This window comes from Pogonomyrmex barbatus, unplaced genomic scaffold, assembly GCF_055798465.1.
Source record: "Pogonomyrmex barbatus isolate J1 unplaced genomic scaffold, ASM5579846v1 scaffold2, whole genome shotgun sequence".
Taxonomy (NCBI): domain Eukaryota; kingdom Metazoa; phylum Arthropoda; class Insecta; order Hymenoptera; family Formicidae; genus Pogonomyrmex; species Pogonomyrmex barbatus.
The window spans coordinates 18324278-18348240 of NW_028297116.1; the positions used below are offsets into that span (position 1 = coordinate 18324278).

General features: G+C 35.0%; 1 protein-coding gene and 1 long non-coding RNA gene across 2 annotated transcripts in view; one reads left to right on the forward strand and one right to left on the reverse strand.

Annotated features, from left to right (window-relative positions):
- Positions 1 to 15006, reverse strand: part of LOC148936732 (uncharacterized) — a 75157-nt gene extending 60151 nt beyond the window's left edge. Inside the window, exon 1 of the long non-coding RNA XR_016139177.1 lies at positions 14732 to 15006. This is a non-coding gene — a long non-coding RNA (uncharacterized LOC148936732). The remainder of the gene's footprint in view (positions 1 to 14731) is intronic.
- A 129-nt stretch (positions 15007 to 15135) lies between these two features.
- The window catches only part of Tis11 (Tis11 zinc finger protein), a 34912-nt gene continuing 26084 nt past the window's right edge, over positions 15136 to 23963 (forward strand). Inside the window, exon 1 of the mRNA XM_011631544.2 lies at positions 15136 to 15970. Within this exon, the coding sequence (XP_011629846.2) occupies positions 15911 to 15970 (60 nt within the window). The 5' untranslated portion in view covers positions 15136 to 15910. The remainder of the gene's footprint in view (positions 15971 to 23963) is intronic.

The following is a 23963-nucleotide window of genomic DNA, read 5'->3' on the forward strand; positions in this document are numbered from 1 at the left end:
AAAAACTCAATATATACACTTGATAAAAAATACCAATATATATATATATATATATATATATATATATTGGTATTTTTTATCAAGTGTATTATTGCAATATAACTGTAACGTGGCTCTAAGAGCAAACAATCACTCTAATCACTATATTTTCGAAAAATAATGTTCGCCGGAACATTGTGCGATAAAAACCATTCCCGATGAAATTAAATTATCGCGAACGCGGAGGTGGTTATCTTACACTGGCAAATTATCGCTTCATCCTCCGCTAATAATGATATTAATTTCCCGGCAACTCTTCCTCGATCATTACATCCTTGACGTCGCAAAATCAACCAGTGATTTATTTAGTCCGAAAATTGCTACTAGGCAACGGCAGAGAGAGAGAGAGAGAGAGAGAGAGAGAGAGAGAGAGAGAGAGAGAGAGAGAGAGAGATCCCGTTTCGAGCTCGCGCGATCGAGATGCCATGGCATGCCCACGATAATCTCGCGATAAAGATCTCATTACAGGAGTGCGAAATTGTAAGGAGACGGCGAACGAGATGGACGAAGGGCACAGAAGAATAATTGGCGCAAAGGTTAAGCTTTCCTGCACGGCGGGTTAAAGATATTACATACACACTGAGTCTTGCACGCGTTTTATTTATCTTGAGAATCTTTTTTTTCATAATTGTAACATTTTTAATGCAACATAAAAGATTTTAGCTGATAATAATTCTAGATAATCAGCATAATGTTATGATTAACTGAATTGTCAGAATTTAGTTCTTCAATCCTCGTCAAGCGTCTTTTAAATGCTTTGCTCACAATTTTCAGTGCTGTCATTCACCAGACACGTAGTTATTTATACGAAAATCAGTCTGCATGCATGCATCGTGCATCGACAGTAGTCGGTGTAAATACATCTTATATAACGACAGCAACATAATCTACTAGCGGCGGACATTAATTAGGCGGGCGATTTCCGGCAATCATCCGGTTTTTCCCGGGTGCCTTGACGATTTCTCTCCGCGGAAGTGCGCTCGCAACGCGCGCACTTGAGGATTAGATGGCAGGATTTCTTGCTGCGAATAGCGGAGCCGAGCTTGTCATGAGATGCTTATTATTGTGATCGGGCCGCGCGCGACGAATCGCGGATGCGACCGACGGTTTACAGGAGGATATTGCCTGACGGAATCGATTTGGCGAGGAATATAGTGAATTAGACATCGTGCACCCAACTTCGATCATCCGTGAGACGCTTACATAAGGATGAAAAAACTGAAAGAGGAAGCAAATCTTAATTATCATCATCATTTCAGAATCATTTGTCAAAGTATAAACTGCTTTTAATTACATGCAGCTCATCGACATAAAAATTTAAAAAATATTCTGCCTTCATTCCTCGCCATATACCATATAATATAAGTAAAATCAAAAACTATTTCACAAAAGTTAAAATCACAACAAGACTTTTAGATTCATTTCTCAATGACCAAAAAATTTTTTTATTTAATTATAACTATTAAACACTTAATATTATTAATAACAATTTTTTTATTAATTAGACTTTTCTATACACATAATATTTGATAACAAAGATTTTAAAATTTTTGTTTTCGAGATTTTTCTGTATTTTTAACAAAAAAAGATATCTAACAAAAACATTCGTTAGAGATATTTGTTACTTAGCGAGCGAGATAAACTGTAATCGCTGTAATTAACATTTCGCGATGTAACTATCGCGAATTCATCATTCTCTTTCCGGACTAAGCGTACGGATGTGTTATCGATAGGTTTATCGCGTATAGTTTACCTGATGTGTCAAGCGATATACCGTACTCCATCATACATATGTAACGTCAAGTTAACCTATATAACCGAGCGCATAGTTTTGTATAAACCTGTTGATTTTTTTCCACTCCGAATTCGATGTGTGTATTTGACTTTTTAAATGGCGAAAGTATGCATGTCGGCGATTCTCCGTCTCGTCTCGTGATTCGTTAAAAAAAAAAATGCTGTTCTGCGCCCGTGATGATCGATACGAGGAATAATTCGATCATTATTTGTTACAGAAACCGATGCGATGTGACTTGTCGAGAAACGGAATTCGAATTTATCATTAAAGTCAATGAAGGGGAGCACGTATTGTAACACAATACTGCAACACGCGTTGTACATAAAGCAAAATTAAAAATGTTACTTGAAAATATCACGAACATCGTATGCTAGAATGTAATGGTAATTTCAAATCCATTCCATTATTTGCGAGAAAAAATATGATTGATAGTATCTTCCAACAAAATTTTTGACAACAATATAACTTATATGTTTTTTGTGTGCTTTGCTTATGTTATTTTTCTGACGTAAGAGAATGAAAACTATTAGACTCAACTGATGCACCTTAATTGAATAATTGATAAAATGCTTCTGCTAATAGATTATACTTTGCATGGAAGATATTATAAGTGTATTACGTTGAAAAATATTACATTTTATAATATAAATTATTTTATATTATTATATGTAAAGTATATAAATATAAATTCGTTGTATTATTTATTAAACTGCGATTTCTACGAATTAAAAGATCTAGATATGTAAAATAAATGGTACAGATAATGATAAAATTTCGAGCTCGTCGGGGATCCCATCGTCTCCACAAAGATAGGAATTGCCAGAACGATACAGGATTTCCGGGGAAAAGAGAAGAAACGAAGAATGGGTAGGAGACACGAGGAAGGAAAAAAGAGGTCGAGAGAGGTGAATGCGCGATCGGCGCGATAGCGACCGGCCCTCTCGACTTGCATGTCGCTCAAGAACAAGGCTCGTCTGATTCTACGAGTCTTTCTTCGTCGCGTGTACATAGAAACGTGCGAGTAGGTATCAGCAAGGCCACGGGGGTGTATTCTCGGCCATGTACCGCGGACTATAACATTCTCCAGTCGCCACCATAACGGAGTCTACCCTCTTCGTGCATAAAACGTATGCCGCCCGAAGCGCGTATCTTGCTCACCGTCGAGAATCACGCGGCACATCGCTGTCCGAGTTCGTTTTACATGAAAAGAAATACGCATTCTCCCTGGAAATTATATATTAACTATTTAATAGTCGTGAACAAGCTAAATTCGGACGTATAGAATGAATACAAACAGTAAAGTATATATAGTATATATATATATATATATATATATATATATAGATTATCAATTACATTGTCATCGATAAAATTAAAATGTTGGTAATAGCTTTCCGATACAATCCAACGGTAAACATTGCAGCAACATTAAATCACATTAAGTAATAGACATTACTTAATAGAAAAACTTCTCATGCGCGACCAAACCACGTAATGTTATGGAATACATACTTTTCAGCAAAAAGTTGCGATATTTAACGCTGGCTGTACCAACCAGTACACATCGGGATGGAAATATAATCAAAATGCCTGCGGGACGAACGATCGGCAAAGAAGTGATAGCTTAAAATATTGTATACCATGTGACCGGGATAAATCGCCTTGCACGTCCGTAAAATCTTTAATCGGCTGCAAAGCGTAGCAGGATTCAGTGCACCTCTGTCTCTCTGTCTCTCTCTCTCTCTCTCTCTCTCTCTCTCTCTCTCTCTCTCTCTCTCTCTCTCTCTCACTCTCTCTCTCACTCTCTCACTCTCGCACTGCGCTATTATAATATTGTAATACTGGCAGTGGAAGATGACGAGGTAATGTAGGCATGAACAGGTAAATATACCTTCTGATCATGAGCGTGAGCACGCACACGCTCTCGCTCGTCCCGTTGTTGCAAGCAGCATACGATAAATCGTAAAGGTCTGAGAAACAATTTATGTTAATGGAGGCCTCCTTTTCACCATGCGTCATTAGGTGGAATGGTGCGATTAACGTCGCAAGTTTAGGTCAATGTTACAGTGGTGAACGCGAGCGCTTTTTTTTGCATAAAGCGCCACTCGCTTCGCTCGAATTAATAACGTTCATCGATGCATGTGATTCAGTTTCGAATTTAATTTTTACATATTTTATTTTTTCCGAATTTGTAAAATAAATATAATAATGCTCTATCATTTCACAATATTTAAAATGCGTAAAACAGCTACGTTTTAAAATTGAATATATGTATGAGAGGATACATTTGATAATATGAGAAAATTATAGGAATGTGTTATTTATATATATATATATATATATATATATATATATATATATATATATACCGATATATTATCCCTTAAAATTGGGGGGAGAAAGGAAGATAGCGTTTAAATATATTCAGGAATATAAAACACGATAATTTTCCTCATTGATAGATTGGATAATTAATTAATTAAACAGAATATTTAATTGTAAAGTTCTAAAAAAGTGATCTCCCTAGAAGTGAAGAAATTATAATACAAATATCTAGGAATGGAAAATATTTATATTATCGTAAGGCAATATTTGGTAAAACACTTTGGATAAGATACGCCGAAACACGATAAAAGAACGGAAGAAAAAAGTCGTATAACAAGCCTTTAAGGCAGCACACTCTCGCTAACGTAAGCCCCCGGATAAACAGAGGCAAAACTATCTTGGCAAGTGACTTTCACCTGATTGACTTTCCCTTTCTCTGTACAGCGCAAGCGGAGGTAATTGGACGCGCGGCTGACTGGCTGGCTCTTTCTGGCATCGGAAGAATCTGCTGGCCCACTTCCGGATCAAACGCCAGCCATCTCTGATCGCTTAGCTATTTACGTTTACACAGTCTAGTGATCCGCGAGTTCATTAATTGATACTGGAAAAGCTCAAACGCATGTATGTATGTATGTATGCACACGTATGTGCGTCAAATGTCAGAAAGATATTTAACGAATACGTATCTGCAATAGATTTTTCATTTGTTTATTTATAATAATTATTATTTGTAAACTCTCTCATTCTGAGCGATAATAATTATATGTTGTAATATCGTCTAATATAATAAGTTAATAAGTAATGTTTTTTAACGTTTCTTAATGTGAAAATTTAAAATAATAACTTGATTTTTTTTTATTTTAGGTTTTTTTTCTATTTTATATTGATATATTTGAGACCTATTCTCAATTTCAATGATTAAACTCTTAGGCTTAATCATTTAAAATCAGATAAGATATTTGATATTAAATAGATAAGTTAAGTTTAGATAAAGCATAGTCATAATCTTATAGCAAGAATAACTTTTATTGCTTAATTTTATTATTAATTGATAATTTTATATTCTTTTATATTCTTCAAGCAGCGAATAATTCTTATATAAATATCATGTATTTCTTTCCAGATTTTATATTCTTGGGGATCTCTATTAAATAATCTCGTGATACGAATAATAAAAAGCTGAAGACATGATGACACTCAATATCAGAAATGATTTATCAGAAAAGACCGTGTCATATCAAATGTATGTGATACGGTAAAATTTATCGAGAAGATACCGAAAAATATAATTTCGTAATATAGAAAATATCTGTCATTTTTAAAGACAATTTTTCTTTTCATAATTTCACTTTCAATAAAAGCTTGTTTAATAAAAAAATCTGTTTGTTTTTCTAAAATAATTTTAAACTATAGAATCAAGGAGAATAAGGAAAGATTTTTCATCTTGTGTGTGTGTGTGTGTGTGTGTGTGTGTGTGTGTGTGTGTGGGGGGGGGGGGTGTAGAGAATATTGAATACATTGCCGCTAGAAAACGCGCGTAGGTAGCTAACATACTAATTAGATATTATAATGTGCTAAAAACCGATTTAATGTATATTCATTAATATTAAAATTAATAGTAACACGGATCTAAATTAATAGCTGTGTACAACTATGTTCGCCTCTTACGATGAAAGGCGAATTAAAATATACTATAAACAAAATAAAATTATTCGCAAATAATAAAATTTTGAATTCTCAACAAACAACAACTTATGTATCTTTTGTATGAAATAAGTTCTCACCTCCCCTATATGTGCAACAAATCACCTTTAAGTGCGATATAAATAGATAAATGATCGCAAGTATTATATTATATTGCATCAGCAAACGGATGTATGTTGAATGATTAATCTCTAAAATGCAAAATACTATCACCATACTTTTCTCACATGGTTACGAAAAGCCTACATATTCTTTATATATTGTTATAAAATTTATATTGCAAATAAAATTGCTAATAAAATCGTAATAATACTCGCAACTGCAATGACATACAAGAAAAATACATTAGCAAGTTGTTAGTAATTCGATTTTAGTACAGAATAAAATTCTGAAAATGATATAAAATTTTGGACATTCGAGCGCAAATTTAAGTTATAATTTTCTGAAAACATCTTAACAAAAGGATATCGAAGGACAGCTTGTAGATAGAGATGGTTAGAAGTGTTAATAACGGATCGTGTTAATTATTAATGCAAAGCGCTCAAGTTAGTCACTCTATTTTAATATGTGAGGTCTGTTTTCGCCTTTGGCTTTCGACCATTTCCGCCCCCGAATTAGAAGCGCCAATAAACGCCGAGCCAATAGAGGTTCCGTTGTTTGATCAAGTGCATGCCAGATCATCTCTCTCTATCTGACTTTCCGTACCCATCTTTCTCTCATTCTCTCCTTCATGCAGCGATATAGGAGTCAAGAGTCTCGAAATGCTGCGGGCACAGCCGTGAAAAAAACCGACAATTCGAGATGGTTAAACATAAGCTGTCTCGAGAACGTTGCAAGTGCTAATGAATGGGAGACATGATGCGAAGCGCTGCATCATGCAGCGGGCTCTTTCAACGCAAGGGACCGTAGAGTACAAGCTTGAAGTTCGAAGCGTGAACGAAAAAAAGGCATGGACTGAAAAGAACCGATAAGTCAGGAAAAAAGGATATATATATATGGGAGGGTCATATGTTAATTTATACCCAAAACCATTTGGTCGAGCAGGGTTTTATGTTAACATTCAAATGTCGACGCTATACTGACGACACGCTATATCCGCTTTTCCGCCATCCTATATATTCTGTTTAATTACGTTATATTGTATACATCAATTAAACCATAAAATATGTTATATACTTTAATGATTAGAAAACGATTATACATAAATGCATGTCATTCATTATAATTAATAAAGTGTGAAGTACAAAATACAAAAATAAAAAAAAGACTATACAAGTATTTGTACTGTGTATGCCTTTCGAAGTTCAGGTCAAGTAGAAATAAATCAATTCAACGAGAATTAGTCAACACATTAGTAAACACAATGAAGATATCTAAATTCCAAAATCTTAACTTTTCATTAAGCTCACAAAAGTGAAACGAAATGTAATATTTTTAGATTTTACGATGTAGAATTTCAAATACTCACATTGAATACCTAAATTATATGAAGTATACGAAGATATATATTTGTTCTGTGTCTAAAATCTTATCATATCTTGTCGCTAGCCCTAAGATAATCTCTAGTTTCAAAAACTTTACTATCTCAGTTACACAAGTATTAGGAGACAAATAAAAATAGAACAAGGAAAATTTCAGTCTCAATATCAATTCGTTTATTCGTTAAATTATTACATCATTTGACTAGTATTAATTTCTAATTTTTATTTCTATTTTATTTTTCACGTCATGAATCTTCTTTATGTTAAAACTTTTTTTAGGACTATCTACTGTCACATTGCGTTACGTCACAATGATAAATATTTCGTTAAAATAGTCCTCTCTATGAGATGCACGTATAAAAGTCAATAGGCGTAACGACCCGTGCAGTGCATTGGATAGGAGGAAAACTTGCGACTGCGTACGACTCGGCTCGTGCTGCGTTTGCGTGCTGTAATGATAGGCGGCCTCTCCGAGTGCGAAACCATTGTCGCCTGTAGGAAAACGTACGGAGAGACATGCGTGTACATATATGAGCGCCGATATGAGTGCCGTTTCATCAGTCACCACGGTTCAAAGTGCAATGACTTTTAAAGCCTCGCACGATCGCTATCACGCCGATCTTGCAACATTGCAACATGAAATAACGTTCTAACGACAGCATTCTTTCTTCAACACCGTCGAAGATCCGATGATCATTATCAATTGTTATACTTTGGCTTATCGGAAAATAGAACAAAACATTTCGCATTTTATTTCGCAAAATAATAACTTTCAAAATAATAACCTTTTCCTGAGGTTTCAATATATATTCTATTAGATTATCATCGGAAAAAATTTCTTTAACATTTTAGTTACGATTATCTTAATTGATTAAATATCGAGAGTGAAAAAACAAAGAGGCAGCGACTTAATGGTTTCACCTTGTGAAAATTATAAACAACTCTAGTGGAAAAAGCTACCAGTTACACTGTGGATCAGTGGAATAGAATAATGGCATTTAGTCCTGGCCGACATTACTGTTGCACGCGGTCATTAACCCATTGGCATCAATGAGCGGAATAATCCGCGCTCGCAAGTCGGTCCGTATCATCGAAACGCATTATTTCGTATAAAATCATTTCGATTGTTGCAAACAAATTGTTTCAAATACAATAACCATATTTCTTGTACAAATTAAATAGAATTATCGTGAACATACGTATCGAATATATATTATCAATTAATTTTCATAAATAAATCCTTTCGATGGATTTAGATCGTTCCGCATAGTGAAATGATTCTTTAATATCTCTACATCTGAAAAAGGATTCCAATACAACTACCGTGTCGTATCTGGAAGATATCTGGAAAATTATCAAACGTATAATTGTGTATCGCGATTGCCACGTGCAACTGCAGAGAGAAATTATAGCGATTTATGCAACGACCATGATTGTCGCTTAATTTAAGATTAGTGAGAAATGTGAAAGTTTCAATCGGAGTGGCGCCTGGCTACGGAAATACCGAAGAATAAGAAAGTAAGAGCGCAAACCGCAACGTATGTAAGCAATTATACGCACAATACGCACCATTATTGATCATGGGTGGAGCGCGCGCGCGCGCACTACATGCTACGTAAACTAAGCAAATTATGTAAAAAATATGCTACAAAGCCAGACAACGACAAACGTCTCGAAAAAGTGTGTCAAGCAATGCCATTCAATTTACGCGAGATGTAGATAAATGTTATCGATTTGCCCGCCGTTCTGCGTAACTCTCAGTTTCCCCAGAATACTTTCTAATGGCATTAATGCTATGTATTGGCAACTATTATCTATCCCTCCCAACTTTATGAATAAACTTCGGTTAGTCATTAATTATTAAATTCTTTAAGGTACAATCTTAATCTTTTATTGATGTTATTTTTATTCTTCTCTCTCTTTTGATAATGTTAAATAAAAGCGTTTTAATTATAAAAAATATTTTTAAAGTTTTTAATTTTTTTCGCCTTCATTATTCATATTTTTTTTAATATCGTTATTTGTACAAATGATTATTTGTACAATTCTGATAATTCCAGATATGTAACATTACAATTATAATCTTACTTTTGAATCTTCAACTCTACAAAACAATGTAATTTAATATTCCGTTTAGTAAATGCAATATTCTATATAGTTTTGCTTGTTTTTTTATTTCATATATTTCTCTTTTCTTATTTAAGATAGAAATACCAATTTAAACAATAAAAATGTGTAAAATTTAACAATAAAAATGTTAGTTTGTTATTCCAATGCTATTTCTATGTATACTCGAAAAGGATGGTCGCATATATATATATATATATATATATATATATATATATATTTCTTCGCAAGTAGAGCAAGATACCACAGCGTGGGAGAAGAAACCACAAGTGCGCGCCAATAACGACAACTTTTTCGCGAAATCAACTGAGAGAGCTACCTTAAGCCGATATTACATGAGTCGCCTTTCCGCTCGGTCCGGTTTAGCTGCGTGCATTTACCCGTGTCGTTACATACCTGCTTTCCTGCCTGCCGTTGCCTTGGCCTTTGCGATTCTCAGAACGATTTCTGCTCCGATCTATCGGTTTGCGATCCACGCAGGTATCTGTGCACCGATACAGACGCCCTGGTCCGCTAAAGGTATTAACCGAAGGGTATTCTTAAGCGTCTGTTAGAAATTTTTGACCTGAAAATGAACTATTTGGAAAATGTAAAGTTAAGTGATCTTTAAGTTGCTTATTCACGAAACATTATGTTAATTATTGCACGTGAATCACATGCCATTTGTGATATATAATAAGACCAATAAGTACGATATCCATAAATATCATAGCTTCAGTCACAAGGATGTTGATGACTCAGATGTTGGTTAAATTAAGAAATCTTTTGATACTTTGCACCCACGTTTATATTATGATGTGTAATAGATTGCAATATGATGCAGGATCAGCATTGATTAATGCCATGACTAGAACGCAACTTCTTCTGCATCTCGCTCGCCCTGTGACATTTTCATCGTGACATTTTACCTCGAGATTCTCTAATTACATAACTTGAGCGTACAAATTTTTATCGCGGCCACGGCTTTCCTATATATCCCACGTCCCTCATGATTCTACGATGGAGAATAAAGAAAAACATTCGTTGAGTCACTATACCATCCTGTTCAGCATGTGACATTTTCAACAGTATCGTTTTTCTTCACATTATCACACTTTATTTACATAATCATATAAATGTTTATGTATGCTATGTTTTCCTCCATCCAAATAATTAAGATTAAATAATCAAGATATTCAATTATATCGTATGCATAATGCATATATTATTATATACATGCATTATTCAAAAAATATATATAAGAATCTGTAGGAGATTAAAATTTAAATTCAAGTCTCTTTTCTATACAGTATAATGATCATTGTAGAACATTTTTCTATTGTCTAACCTTCTTATCATTTCAAAAATGATAAAAAAGCCATTACATTCTCTTTAGAAAAGATAAAAGATATCTTTTACAGAAGAAACGTAAAGAAAAGAAATTGAAGATAAAAAAAATCGTAACATAGAATTTAAACATTAAACATTAAACATTATTAGAAACATATATATATATAGTAAATATATATATATATATATAGTAAATTTTGAAATGCATTGTACATAATTATTTAAATTCTGATTCATAACTATGACGTACGTTCGGCGCATTAATATTATGACGTAGAAGTTCAAACGACGTTGCACTTTCCAATGCGTCATCGTTGCACATTCCTTCAATGTGCGAATGACGCCAACAATGAGAAAACGAAAAGAAAGAACATGTTTGGATGCATTTAAAGATCTGTCACAAAAAATCCCATGACGTCATGATAATACTCAGTATGTGATATTCCTAGCGTGACTCCGGATTTTGTTTTCTTTGTTATGAAGATATATGCAAGGAATGCGGTGCTCTTATATTGAATACCTTATACAATTTCACATATTATTAACTTTTTAAATAAAGATGCTATTTAATTTTAATAAAATCGGATTAACAAAAAAAGAGTCCATCGAGTTACTTCGACCTTTGCTCGCCAGATTGCACAACACCAAGACAGAAAGGATGCGAAATTAAATACGACTATTTTTCGTCGCCCACTTCTTTCGTTGTCTGAGACAGCAATACGAAGAGATGTGAAGCTGCAAGAAAAGTCCCCGGCTGAACGTGATGTCGTTCTGTGCAACACATGATATATACATGCATATTTTCACTCTCAATTAATGATACATACGCTACACACGTGCCGGATGCTTGCTATTGTTTACTTCTTTTATTTTTTTATCTTTTGTTCATGGGGACAAAAGGTCTTTTCTTTTGAATATATTCTTAAGATGTATCAAAATCTCAAATTTCTGCATTTTGCACTAAATGTTGTGTTTTCTATTTTATATTGTATAAAAAACTTTATTCTATACTAAAAAAAATGTCTATTTTTTACGATTCTGTAGTCAAATATATATAGGATGTTCACTCTATAATACTTAAGTTTCTTTATAATTATATATAAGTTTCTTTTTTCTGTCATTAATTATATAGCAAATCGCTTTCACATATGTGAATATTATTTAATTGCAATGATTAGAGTTATTTCTTGCAATTCTCAATCTCTTGCACTATCTTGTTACAAAAATCTTATTAAAAAATTTAAATTTTCTAAATAATTTACACGCTTATAATTTTGTAAAACAATGATATGTGTGAAATATATTTCTATTTCTTCTTTTTTTAATTTTTCTACAAAAACTTGCATAATATAATAATATAAAATTATTTATAATTTTTAAGTACTTAATCCTTTCATTTCATAATCAAATATAAAATATAATTATTTTATTTAAATATAAAAAATAATATTATTAAAAAATAAAATGATGATAAACAAAAAAAGAATTATGAGAATCATAATCTTATTTATCGAGTCATCTGAAAATTTCACGCTCAATCGTACATGGTTTATAAAGCTATCGCAGAAACGGGAGTGCCAGGAGCCTCTCTCTCTTTCTTTTTTTCTCTCGCACACACGCAGTCTTTACAAAGAACCCGCATATCCCAGTCTGATATCTCTGTATATAGTCCGGCCACCATAACGGAAACTGACTCCCATTAGCTGTTATATTTAGTGACATGAGAATCTGTTCGGGGATGAAAACACCTCCCCATGAGATTCGACAGCTCACCCTCATAAGCCCGTATGTTGCAGCGTGTATTAGAACACTCCCTAATTGGATAAGAGTCAGACTCCTCTGGCCACCGATCGTATGATAGATCATATCTACGATGATAAAGTGGCCAAATCTTCCTGTATTGATATATTGGTATTATTAACACGTTATCACGTTCAGTTTTCAAGCTTTCGAAAAGAAGAAAGAAAATCATAATCAACATGTCAACAGTTGCTGAAACATATAAATTTTTTTTGTTAAATGAAAAATTTTGTTAATCTTTAAAATAATCAAGCTCCTTCCAATAACTCATAAATCATTCCTTTTATCCGAAGTATACTTTATCGTTTATTATTTACTTGATTATAACAAAAGTATGTATTTTCTTTGGACACACGTTCGACCTTTTAATCATTTGACATTGCGCCTCTGTGAAACCAGTGAGAGTCTCACTTCCTACTCACGCGACCTCGCGGCAAACCGAACTTCCGGCTTTCCCTTCGCAAAATGTCACTTCCTTCTTCGATTAACGAGTGTTGGTACGTGCAAAATTCCGTAAAAACATTTGTTCCTGCTTTGCGCCATTAGTTTTGAAAGAAAGAGTAGATTATAACTAACTCGTTTAGATGCGTGACATTCCTCCTAAATCGATAAGCACATTTTTTATTTATGCGTCTCATTATATGCATTTCTATACGACGTTGAAAATTATGTAAAGGTGATAACAGAATCCAGAGCCACATTGAAAATAATTGAATCAATACAGTGCGACAGTAATAATTTTTAAAAATGTTTTTGAAATAATTTTTCCATTTATAATAATAACTTCATGCGCGCGCGCGCGCGTGCACGCACGCACACCACACCACACACACACACACACACACACACACACACACACACACACACACACACACACATTGCGTTTACGTATATATATATATATATATATATATATATATATATATATGTATATATGTATATATATAATTTAAAATATAATTACGTTTGATTAAGTTTATAATCTTATAATTTTAGGCCGAAAAAAATTTAAATAAATGTATACAGATAATATTAATATATTTTCATATATTTTTGTATATTTTCAAATTTATATATCACAATTCTCAGGCTAATTTATATATAATGACTGTACGTGTGATAATGAATTAGCTGTTATAAAATGACTATTAGCGGCGTAATTTACGTTTGTGGTCGTAAAGTCGTAACAGTGATTGGCGACAAAAAAATCATAACGAACATAGACAGTTATTGCTTAGAATCTGTGGTCTATACCGTACAGGTGAATAAAAGCTGAATTTCATTCATACTGCCGTTTGACCGCTGGAATGTGCTCGAGTTGTCGAGCGATCGAAAGAACTGTATCTATAGCTTTACATTCAATAATAGAGAAAGAAGAAGTAATTCTGTAGCTCTATGTTCAATGTCAACCTACTTTTCCTTTGTTTTGTTATTAAATTAATAATTCAAAGTAATATCTATGGATGTATCTAAGAGTTTGGGGAGGTTTAAATCTTCAAAAGCTTATTATATTTTATTTATACTTTCTTTAGGTAAAAAAATAAAAGTTATGATTTACAAAACTCAATATTTTTCCTACTCAAAACTAATAACGAGAAAACATTCTAAGCTCTAAAATATCCAAAAAGTAATTTATTTATTTATTTGCAAAAAATGTTTATGTGATAATAGGATTGATAAATTCCTCTCCTTCGAAAAGATATTGGATATGCCCATAGTAATATCAATATCTCGATTCGCGTGCAAATTTTAATAAACAAAAGTGAAACAGTTTCTTGTTTCATATTATTTTTGTTATTTGCCTTCTAATAGTGTAAAATGCAAATAGTTACATTCGCAAGCATATAAGTGCATTGCAAAATTTTTGCAAATGCAGCCCTTCTATGGAAGGATCTATTTTTTTCTGTCAAGCGTTTTTACCGCGGGGATTAATTTCAATGTAAAAAGCCTTCATTGCCTTTTTGTCTTTTTGTTAGCTTTTTTGTAATACTTTTATTATGCAATTACAATTCTATCGTTACAAAAAGAAATGTAAAAACATATAAAGACATATTTTGCTCTCATTTACTTTACCAAATAATCGACATGTAAACAATCAGCAATATTCAAGTGATTCGAAGCACTAACTCACGGGAGAAGAATTTCGCTTTGTGTGCTCCATTCGCATTCGGCGTCGTCCATTTTCTGGACACATTATACGCAGCTCACGATTTCGCCGGATCAAAACGAGCCCCCTTAAACTGGAGGGATGCGACCCTTCATCTCATCCAATAAGAAACTCTCGGGCTTCCGTCGATCGTCGAGACGCGGGGTGGGACGATGGCTGTGCGGGACAATCGAGAGCCGACATGCCGACAGAGAGCTCACTTCACGTGAGTCCGAACTGCGCGCGCGATTGCCACGTCGTCGGAGCGACTCCCCCCCCCACGTAACGCGAGACGGCGCGCGATTGGTCGACGCGTCGATACCGCAGGGTAATCCGGCCTGCATGTCCTCCCGTGAAAAGAACAGGCTTCTACTCTCAGTCGGCGGCGCTCTCAGTTAGCTTTGGGAGGCTCTGCTTTAAACATTAAGTACGGTAGTATTACCGGACGCACACGCAAAACCCGGCAAGAGATTTTTTTCCCCTCTTTCTTAGAAGACGGGTACACACACTACACACGAGCGAGTCGACGGACTTAGAGTGCCAAGTCAAGTTCGTAAACACGTCGGGAACGAAGGGAGAACGTCTGCTGATCGAACGCGCGATCAACGACGTGCCATCGTAAACTCGATAAACGCATACGCGAGGAGACAAGTTGCCACTGTCGCAAAGTCGACCTGCAAAGGGAGAAGAGAGAGAGAGAGAGAGAGAGAGAGAGAGAGAGAGAGAGAGAGAGAGAGAGAGAGAAGAGCCGGTCGATCCGTACCAGGAAGCAAGAATTCAAGAATCGCGCGCGCGCGCACTTGTCTGTCCGTCCGTCCGTCCGTCCGTTCGTCCGTCTGTTTCTGTTTTTTTTTTTTACCAACATTATTACGAGACACGTGTCGATCGGGACACGCACCGTTTGATTTACGCGCGGGTGCTTTTCCGATGCGAGCTACGGCGGCGATATCGCATAATAACGGCGCATATCGGAGTGGCAGTTTTATTGTGTTCTGAGGAAAGTTTTGCTCCCCCTCTCCGCACGACTCCTCTACACGCTGCTGCTGTTGCTTCATTTTTCGCGCCCGTTGCAAGGGTCGAGAAATAAAGGAGGAAGGATCGGAAAGGAGGCGGACGTGCGCGCAGACTCCAGCTACAAAGTGTGTTTTTGTGAAACCGAGGAACATGTCGACTGCCGTCATGAGTAACACCTCCATGTTCGAGTGCGGCGAGCATCTCTTTAAGGTAAGACTCGTCAACGTCTTCGATCCATCGTGCTTTATTATTAAAGTGTTATCGCGAACAGAGTTATATGCGACGTTGCCGATTCCCTTGGTTCGAGTCCTCGCCGTGTAAATCGTGTCGATCAACAAGTCTCATTCTATGATCATTCTCACCAATAGATTAACTTTAATCTCGGTTTAATTTAGGTGGGAAATGTTAGGAACAGAAATAAATATTAAATTTGGAAAATTCGAAATGAAAATTCGGAATAAGAATTAAATGTTATGCACAATGGCCACAAGTAAATATTAGCTATACCTATACCTTATGTTTATTTATGTTCTTCGTTGTGCGTTACGTTTAATCTTTATTCTGAATTTTCATTTCCAAGATTTAATATTACTGTGTCTAATATTCCCCTTTCAATCCCCATTGTGTACCTTACTTTTCATCTCATTTTAATTCTAAGAATTAGAGGAAAATAAAGAGTAAATTAAATTAAGATTAATATTAATCTTGATGGAAATAAACATTAGCTGATTATTCGGATTCTTTATATATGTGTAACATACGACACGTGCGGAACGTATGCTGAAAGTGAATTCGATCACGGTCTATTGTGAAATCCGGTGAACCTTAATCCTCGATCATCAATTCTTCGGTATTGTGCAGAATTTTTGCGATGCTGTCCAGAATCCCTACTAAAAATCGCTTTTGTATCTGTCACTATTCTGTTTTGTCCCATATACTGCTTTTCCTTCGGGAGTGATTTACAACCGGATGTCCAGGTAGATGTACCCAGCTACAGGTATCAGGTAGATTGTAGGTGCAGGTAGATATGTTTATTCGTATACCTGTTCTGTAGGTACGACGTAGAACGAAAATACGAAAATACGAAAATGCGAAAATTCAAGTTGGACCGTCATGTTCGATCTCTTGGTTCGTGCAGTGAAAGAAGAGCGTAAAATTTATTAATTCCTCCTACCAGTGCAATTTTAATTATTTCGGATTATTCGAATTATTTTAATTTTTTTTTTGTTTTTAAGAATTAAAACAAGTTAAAGAATAAATCAAACTGAAATTAAAGTTAATCTAAATTGATGGAAACGAACATTGTTTCGTACATTTATCTTGAACAGAAAAAGGCAGAAAGGAAAAAAGGTAGAATTCAGGTTTGTTTTGTGTTTACCTTGGAAATCAATATAAAGCATAAATAGTCGTTTTCAATTTTGTGACATAATGCTTCGATACGTGTTGAAGAATAGATTTAGTCTACTCGAAATCATAAAATTTTTAAATTTATCAAATTTATCAAATATACGTGTAACTTGTGCCATATAAATTCTCTTTGCATATGAGTTGCAGAAAAACATTCAGTCTGTTAAGTTTTTCGCATATGATTACGAAATGTCAACCTAATTTTTTAATTTTTTTAATGCTTTACTTCCAGAAATTAATTTACGCGATACAGATCGAAAATACATACACTGGGACGAAGATGCTTAAAAAATTTGTGGAAAAAATTAGATTTATTTAAATAGAGCAAAATAAAATTTTATTCATATACAGCAACTGAACATCTTACAATTCATAGAAATGATTAAATATATAGACACAATCTAATTAAATATAGTTCACAGAAATGTATTTCGCCATCCAGTCAAACTTTTTTGTAACCAATAAACATCGAAGAAACATGTGACAAGCTAACATTTGCTCTGAATATTTGGATTTTTTTCTCAGCGTAATTGCCGCGTGTGTCGCCGGATGGATATTAAAATCCTCGTTTCGTAAAAGATCGTATCGTTTCGAAATTTCACGCAGGCTGATCGAATCTCGGTTCCACCTTGCCACCGTCATTTCGCGTTTCCCGATATGCGAGGATGCGTGCGACGTCGCGACATATCACATCCGTGAATCGAGATCTCGTGCGATATAGGAATAAAACTAATTCAAGACAGCACGGGCACATGAACGGGAAAAGTATCGAGCAACAGGTGACTGAATCGAGAATGGAAAGCCCTACGCACTAACACTGTTTTCCGCTCATTTATGTGTCTAATGGCGCTACGTCTCTAACAGCAAGAAAATATCGACATTTAGAAAGCGAAAGAAATTTTCTCCGAGATATCGACAGGTATATTAAGATTTAAATCGACGCTTACCGATCGTAGACGGTTCTTGATATTTGCAATACATACATATAGTTATTAATCTTTCAATATATCGATATTTCTGCTTCATATCTTACAATATATCACCGATCGACAATTGTTGCGGTATGTTATCAATTCGAAAAAAAAAAAAAACATTGAAATATCTTGATGAAAAAGAACTTTGTATGAGATAATTAGCAGCTTTCTAAATCGGAGAGTGTAGTTACTTAATTACAAATATATATATATATATATTTCTTATCGAAGTCTGAAAATCTCTATCGAAATTGTTATTTGTAAATTCAATAGATTTCAATTACAAGATACTCCTGTAAAATCTATCATATTAAAGTTCTCACTTATCAATTTATTGCTATTATCTGAGCAGATATGGATAATCTGGAAATATCAATTTTTAACCGATACGTACAATATATCGATCAATATCTTAATTCAAATTGTAATACGATACAACGATATTTTCGAAGCTTTCCCTCGTTGTCTGAAGTGTTTTCGATCATTTTAGGAATTAAGCTATGAATACTAATCTATGAACTTTTTTTAATCAGAAACGTTGTGCAAAAAAAAAACAAAAGAAACATTTCTGACAAATGATTTATGCTCGATTTTTTTTTAACTTTGAATGTTGCTTCTACGTGATTTGACTTGATACGTGGGGTTCACAAAAATTGACCTACGTTAATAATAAATATAGCTGAGCGAGATCGAAATCAAATCACCATCGAACGTATTAATAGTAATCGCTATCAGTCACGCGTCGTGTTCTCCGTTTCGCGATAGGTCGAAAGGTCTTCATCATTTGGACGGGCGGTCGCGCGTTCTCGCACGATGTAAATAAAAGGCCGTCGCGAGTCGAGCCGGAGACTCTCACCTTAGAGAGAACTAGGCACAACACACTCTCTTTGGTTTCTCCTCCGACGAGTGAGTTTCTCTGTGTGACGCGAGCCAAGCCTCTCCTCGAATCTCACGACGTTGCTCATGGATTTAATATGGAATACGGCTGATTTTTAGTTCTTAATTGCTTCGATATATTACTATCAATGCTGTGACTAGAAATTCGTAGATGATAGATACCGAACGATTCTTCCACTGAAAACTCCGAATGGCAAAGTGATTTAAGTGACTTTTGAAATATCGCTGCATTTTAAATATTTTTATTTTATTAATTTATTTGTATGTGTCAAAGGATTATGAGTCTTTGCAAATTAATAATAAATAATGAATCGATCGAAGGTCCTTTCAAGACCCCTAAATAAATTCGTGTAAAATTTGTCTTGTAAAGTAATATTGTAGTGTAAAAAGAACGTTGAATCAGTATCTAAACGATTCTTAATTTTGTCATGAGTCTCTTTTGTCAGAAAGGAAGTTGAGCTTAACGGAAGTCACAGCGCCGGGTTTCTGCTCTTTGATTAGGTAGACATAAATCATAGTTCAATTTGATACGTTCCATTTCCGTGTTCTAGTCGTGGTATTTATTAACGATAACGCAATTGATTTATTTTATTTGAGTTAATTATCAATTTATCTTGCGATTATCTCACCGAAGCTTTTATAGCTGTTATCCTTAAGACAAAGACTACTAATTATTCATTTTGCCTGTTTAAGAGGAAAAAATCTTATGGAATCTAATGAAAAAACAGAAGCAATATATAAAACCAAGATATGAAAAACAAGATGAAATTTATTAATAAATGATATATAAAAACGTGATTATTGATAGAATACCAATGATTCATAGTCATAGCTTGATAATTTTTTTTTTCTATCAGAGAGTTATTTTTTTCTTTCCGAGTATTATTTTTATATTTTATCTCGATTCTCTCTCTCTCTCTCTCTCTCTCTCTCTCTCTCTCGCGAGAGGATGCGACCGGCATCGCACGTGTCGCGAGAATTCGCGCGCTATTCTTTAGGCACAGAATCGCGCTGGTACTCGGTGGTACCGCTTACGCGCGTGAATGTGTTAGTACACGTTGAATTAACAAATGCATTCTCTCTCTCTTTCTCTGTCTTACTCTCCCGATACCGCACACGCTCGATTGCACCGTCGTGCAACACGACAGAGACAGAAAGGCATATTTATTATGCGACTCGACGTATATACGTTCCTGTCGAGCGCTCTGGCAAATACATATGAATATTTACTTGGAAAAACTTGAGTGTACATTAACAGCGACGAGCCATTAAACGAGACTTAGACCTCTGACGGAGCAAAGCAAATATGTCGTTAATGAACAGTATGCGAGCCGTACTTATTAACCGTAATTTTACTAATGAAAAGGAAAGAACCGGCGTGAAATGACAATATGGCGCTATTCTGATATAATCAAAGTTACTATTTTTTTTTTTTTCGATACAAGTGATATACCTGAAACTTTTTCGCGTATTAAAATTATGAAATTTTTAAAATTGTCTAAAAATATTTTCTATTCCATGTATATATGTATGTACATGCGTATAACACAAATTTTGTTAAATCGTTCAATTTACGCAATATGATTTATTGAAGAGAAAATATGTATTGTTTATGAGACAAGTATGAAGTACAAGATCATTGCTTTTCATGTTGCGCGTGACTTTTCTGTATCTATATCTTACATAGTCGAAATTGTATCCTGATCTTTTATTTATTCTTGAGTCTCACGTGTCGAACAGGTGACGCGATTTGTTTTTATGTGTTTATAATGTGGTTTTGCGTATTTACGTAGACCACTTGCTGTGACCTCGACAGGATTATTCGCTACTTCGTTACGATCTATTGTTGAAACTCGTACAATAAGTCGATCTTACCGATATCGAACATGGTAGGCTTTGATAATTATTAAGAGACATTATAATGACATTGTTATAATTTAGCATCGAGTTTTTTTTCGACATATTTAAAGAAATTTTTATGGATTAGGAAGAATCAGATTAATATCCTGTAATATTCTCAAATTATTATAAATGCCTTGGTTTACATATACACATAAAATGTGTTGACTTGTTTCTTTTGCAAATATAACGTGGACGTGGATAACATGACATACAAAATCGAATAGATAAAGACATAAAATAAGTAACAAAAAAATAAAATAATTTTACTACATATGTACATCGTTTAATTAATATTCAAATTATCAGACCGTACAACACATATATTATGAAAGAAGAATGATTTACGATCTCTCGGTAAACATCATTTTCATCCGTTGTTTATCCTTCGTCCGTCCATTACGGAGAATAATACAAGGATATCTGATTGCTTCACGTAGAAATATTGTGAAACTGCCATTTTCTCGGCATGTATACAACACGATATCGCCTGTGCGTTATCGTCGTTGTAACTGATACCGATCGAAAGGCTAACCGAACACGAAACGACGACAGGCAAACCCTTTGTTACCTCTCTTGTCTTATTCAATGTGGAACATGTAACACGCTTACGAGAAATCCAATTGTTCGCACGCATACATTCGGCATGAAATTCTCAATATGTCGACAAAAAATCTGACGACCGGTATTTCTTTTAGTTTTATTAGGGGGGGGGGGCACCCAGTCATTCTCAGATATCTTGCATCATGTGCGCAAAACAGAAAGCACGACGATCATCGGATTTGCGACAATCCCGTTGATGTGCCACCGCGAGATTATTTTCTGGAAAAAAAAAACCATGTCCATATGTTGCTCTACGCGTCTCGTCGTCACGTAATTATGCGTGGCGCGCGAGTGCGCGAGCACGCACGGTATCATACGATTTCCGGTGTAAGTTCACCACTGCGAGCTACCGGCTCACTTGTCATTTCCCGTCTTATTATCATGCGTATGCGGTTAAGCATATACAAATTCTGAAAAGGAAAGAGAGAGAATGAGCGAGGGAGGGGAAGGAGGAGCTGGACTGTCTCGGAAATAATTATCGCGCGTCGCCACCGCGACATTGTCGCCGACCTTTGTCAATGTGATAGCCTGTGCATAATCTATGCAAAATCAAATCGCGATACTACGCGAAATACGCGAAAATAATCTCCGTGTTTATTTGCGATAATGAAAATACGTCATTTTAGCGTAAAAGGCATATTTTTTTCACATATGTTACAACTTGTAAGAATTTATTTCCGATAACATATTACAAACGATAACATATTACTCTTTCGCAATTGTAGATATACATTGCCTTCACGATACTTGTATACATAACCCTGGGAAATGTTTTTTGTTTTGGGTTTCGCGATTCCCAATATTTAATGCAATATCACGAGATTTGTCAAATCATAATGATTAAACGTCCACGTTTTTAAAAGATAATTTTGCATCTTTATTTTTGGATGCTTCCTTTTTCCTTTCAAACGCGATGTGTATTTTATTGTGGACGTGTCGTTTTTTTCTCCCTTTTGGACGATAAACACGCGTAACTTTCCTCAGCAATTTCTCCTCGGCTCGATTTCGAAACTCATTCGATCTGGTGGACTTTCGACTTTCGATATTTCGATGTCCGCGGGCGCAGTCAAAATCTTTGAGAGATACAGGAATTTTGTGAATCCTGATGTGACACTCGTCACAAGCTTATTTCACTAAAAATTTATCTTGTACATTTCTATGACATGTATTTACATTGATTAGTGAATGTTAATTTGCATTAACATTCACTAATCAATCGTACGATGGTGAGTCATTCTGAATCGATTATTTGAAATAATTAAATTCTTATCAAGCTGAGTCACTAGTAAAAAATAAAATAATATAAATAAATAACTTTTTTATTACATTACAATGTTGAATGTGTACAATTAATAAAAACGTGTAGAAAGAAATTTTTTGAATTAGATAGAATTATCATATAAAACGGACGGAGAGATTTTAAATACCAGTGAAGCAAAAGAAACTAAAATAATAGAATTAAAATAATAACACGTATAATTGTGATTGTTTAATTCAATATCCGAAGCAAACAAAGATATATTAAGAGATGATCGAAATTGTTCATCTTTTTATATTGAACACTCGTAAGTACAAAAAATATGGAAATTCAATTTTTGTAATATTTTTGAAATCCATATGTATCTCTTTCATCATCTTTTCGCGAAGTGCTAGCTCTCTGGAGCAAAGGTACGCGCACGCGGGGCCACAGCAACAGAATCCTTTGGATTTTTCTAAAAGCGAAAACCTCGCCCCGAGCGTGCATCGTGCCCGTACATTGGCAACGGCAACAAAAAGCCGCTCGGTGAACGCGAGCCACGAAGAAGGGGCGTAGGAACCTGTTGCTTCAGGTCTGCCGGTGCTGAAGGAGTGATCGAGAGAATGAAAAGGAACAGAGAAGGAAGGAGGGACTCCTCTTTGTGCACACACTTTCTGCCCCTGCTTCTTCTGTACCCGACTCTAGGCCGCATTGGCGTAGCACGTTCCTCGGGTCCCTCCTCCCACTCTTTTGTACTCCCCAGGCTTCCCCTCGGCACGACGAAATTTTCCCATATTTTTGAAAAGATCCGCTGCATGCCCACCACAAAAGGATAACGCAAAGATCCGTCTGTTCTTCTGCAACTCGTTGCATCGGTTTCTGGAACTGCTTTTTCGCGAGGCATTGTGAGGCAGGTTCGGCCGGTTTTTACGCAGGGATTTTTGTGCGATCCCGATCTTTTAGGCGGTTGAAATGGTCTGTTTTCGCTTACCACGAACGCTTCTCACGATGCAAAAATCAACGAGAAACTTTATCAAAGTTTAAACGCAATGTAAGGAGTTTGAACTGTATAAACTGTTGTATAATAACAATTGCCACGACAGCAGATACTGTGAACAACATTAAATTTTAAAGAAATTGATTTACTTGCTATTTTTAATATCCAATATAGATATAAACAGGAATA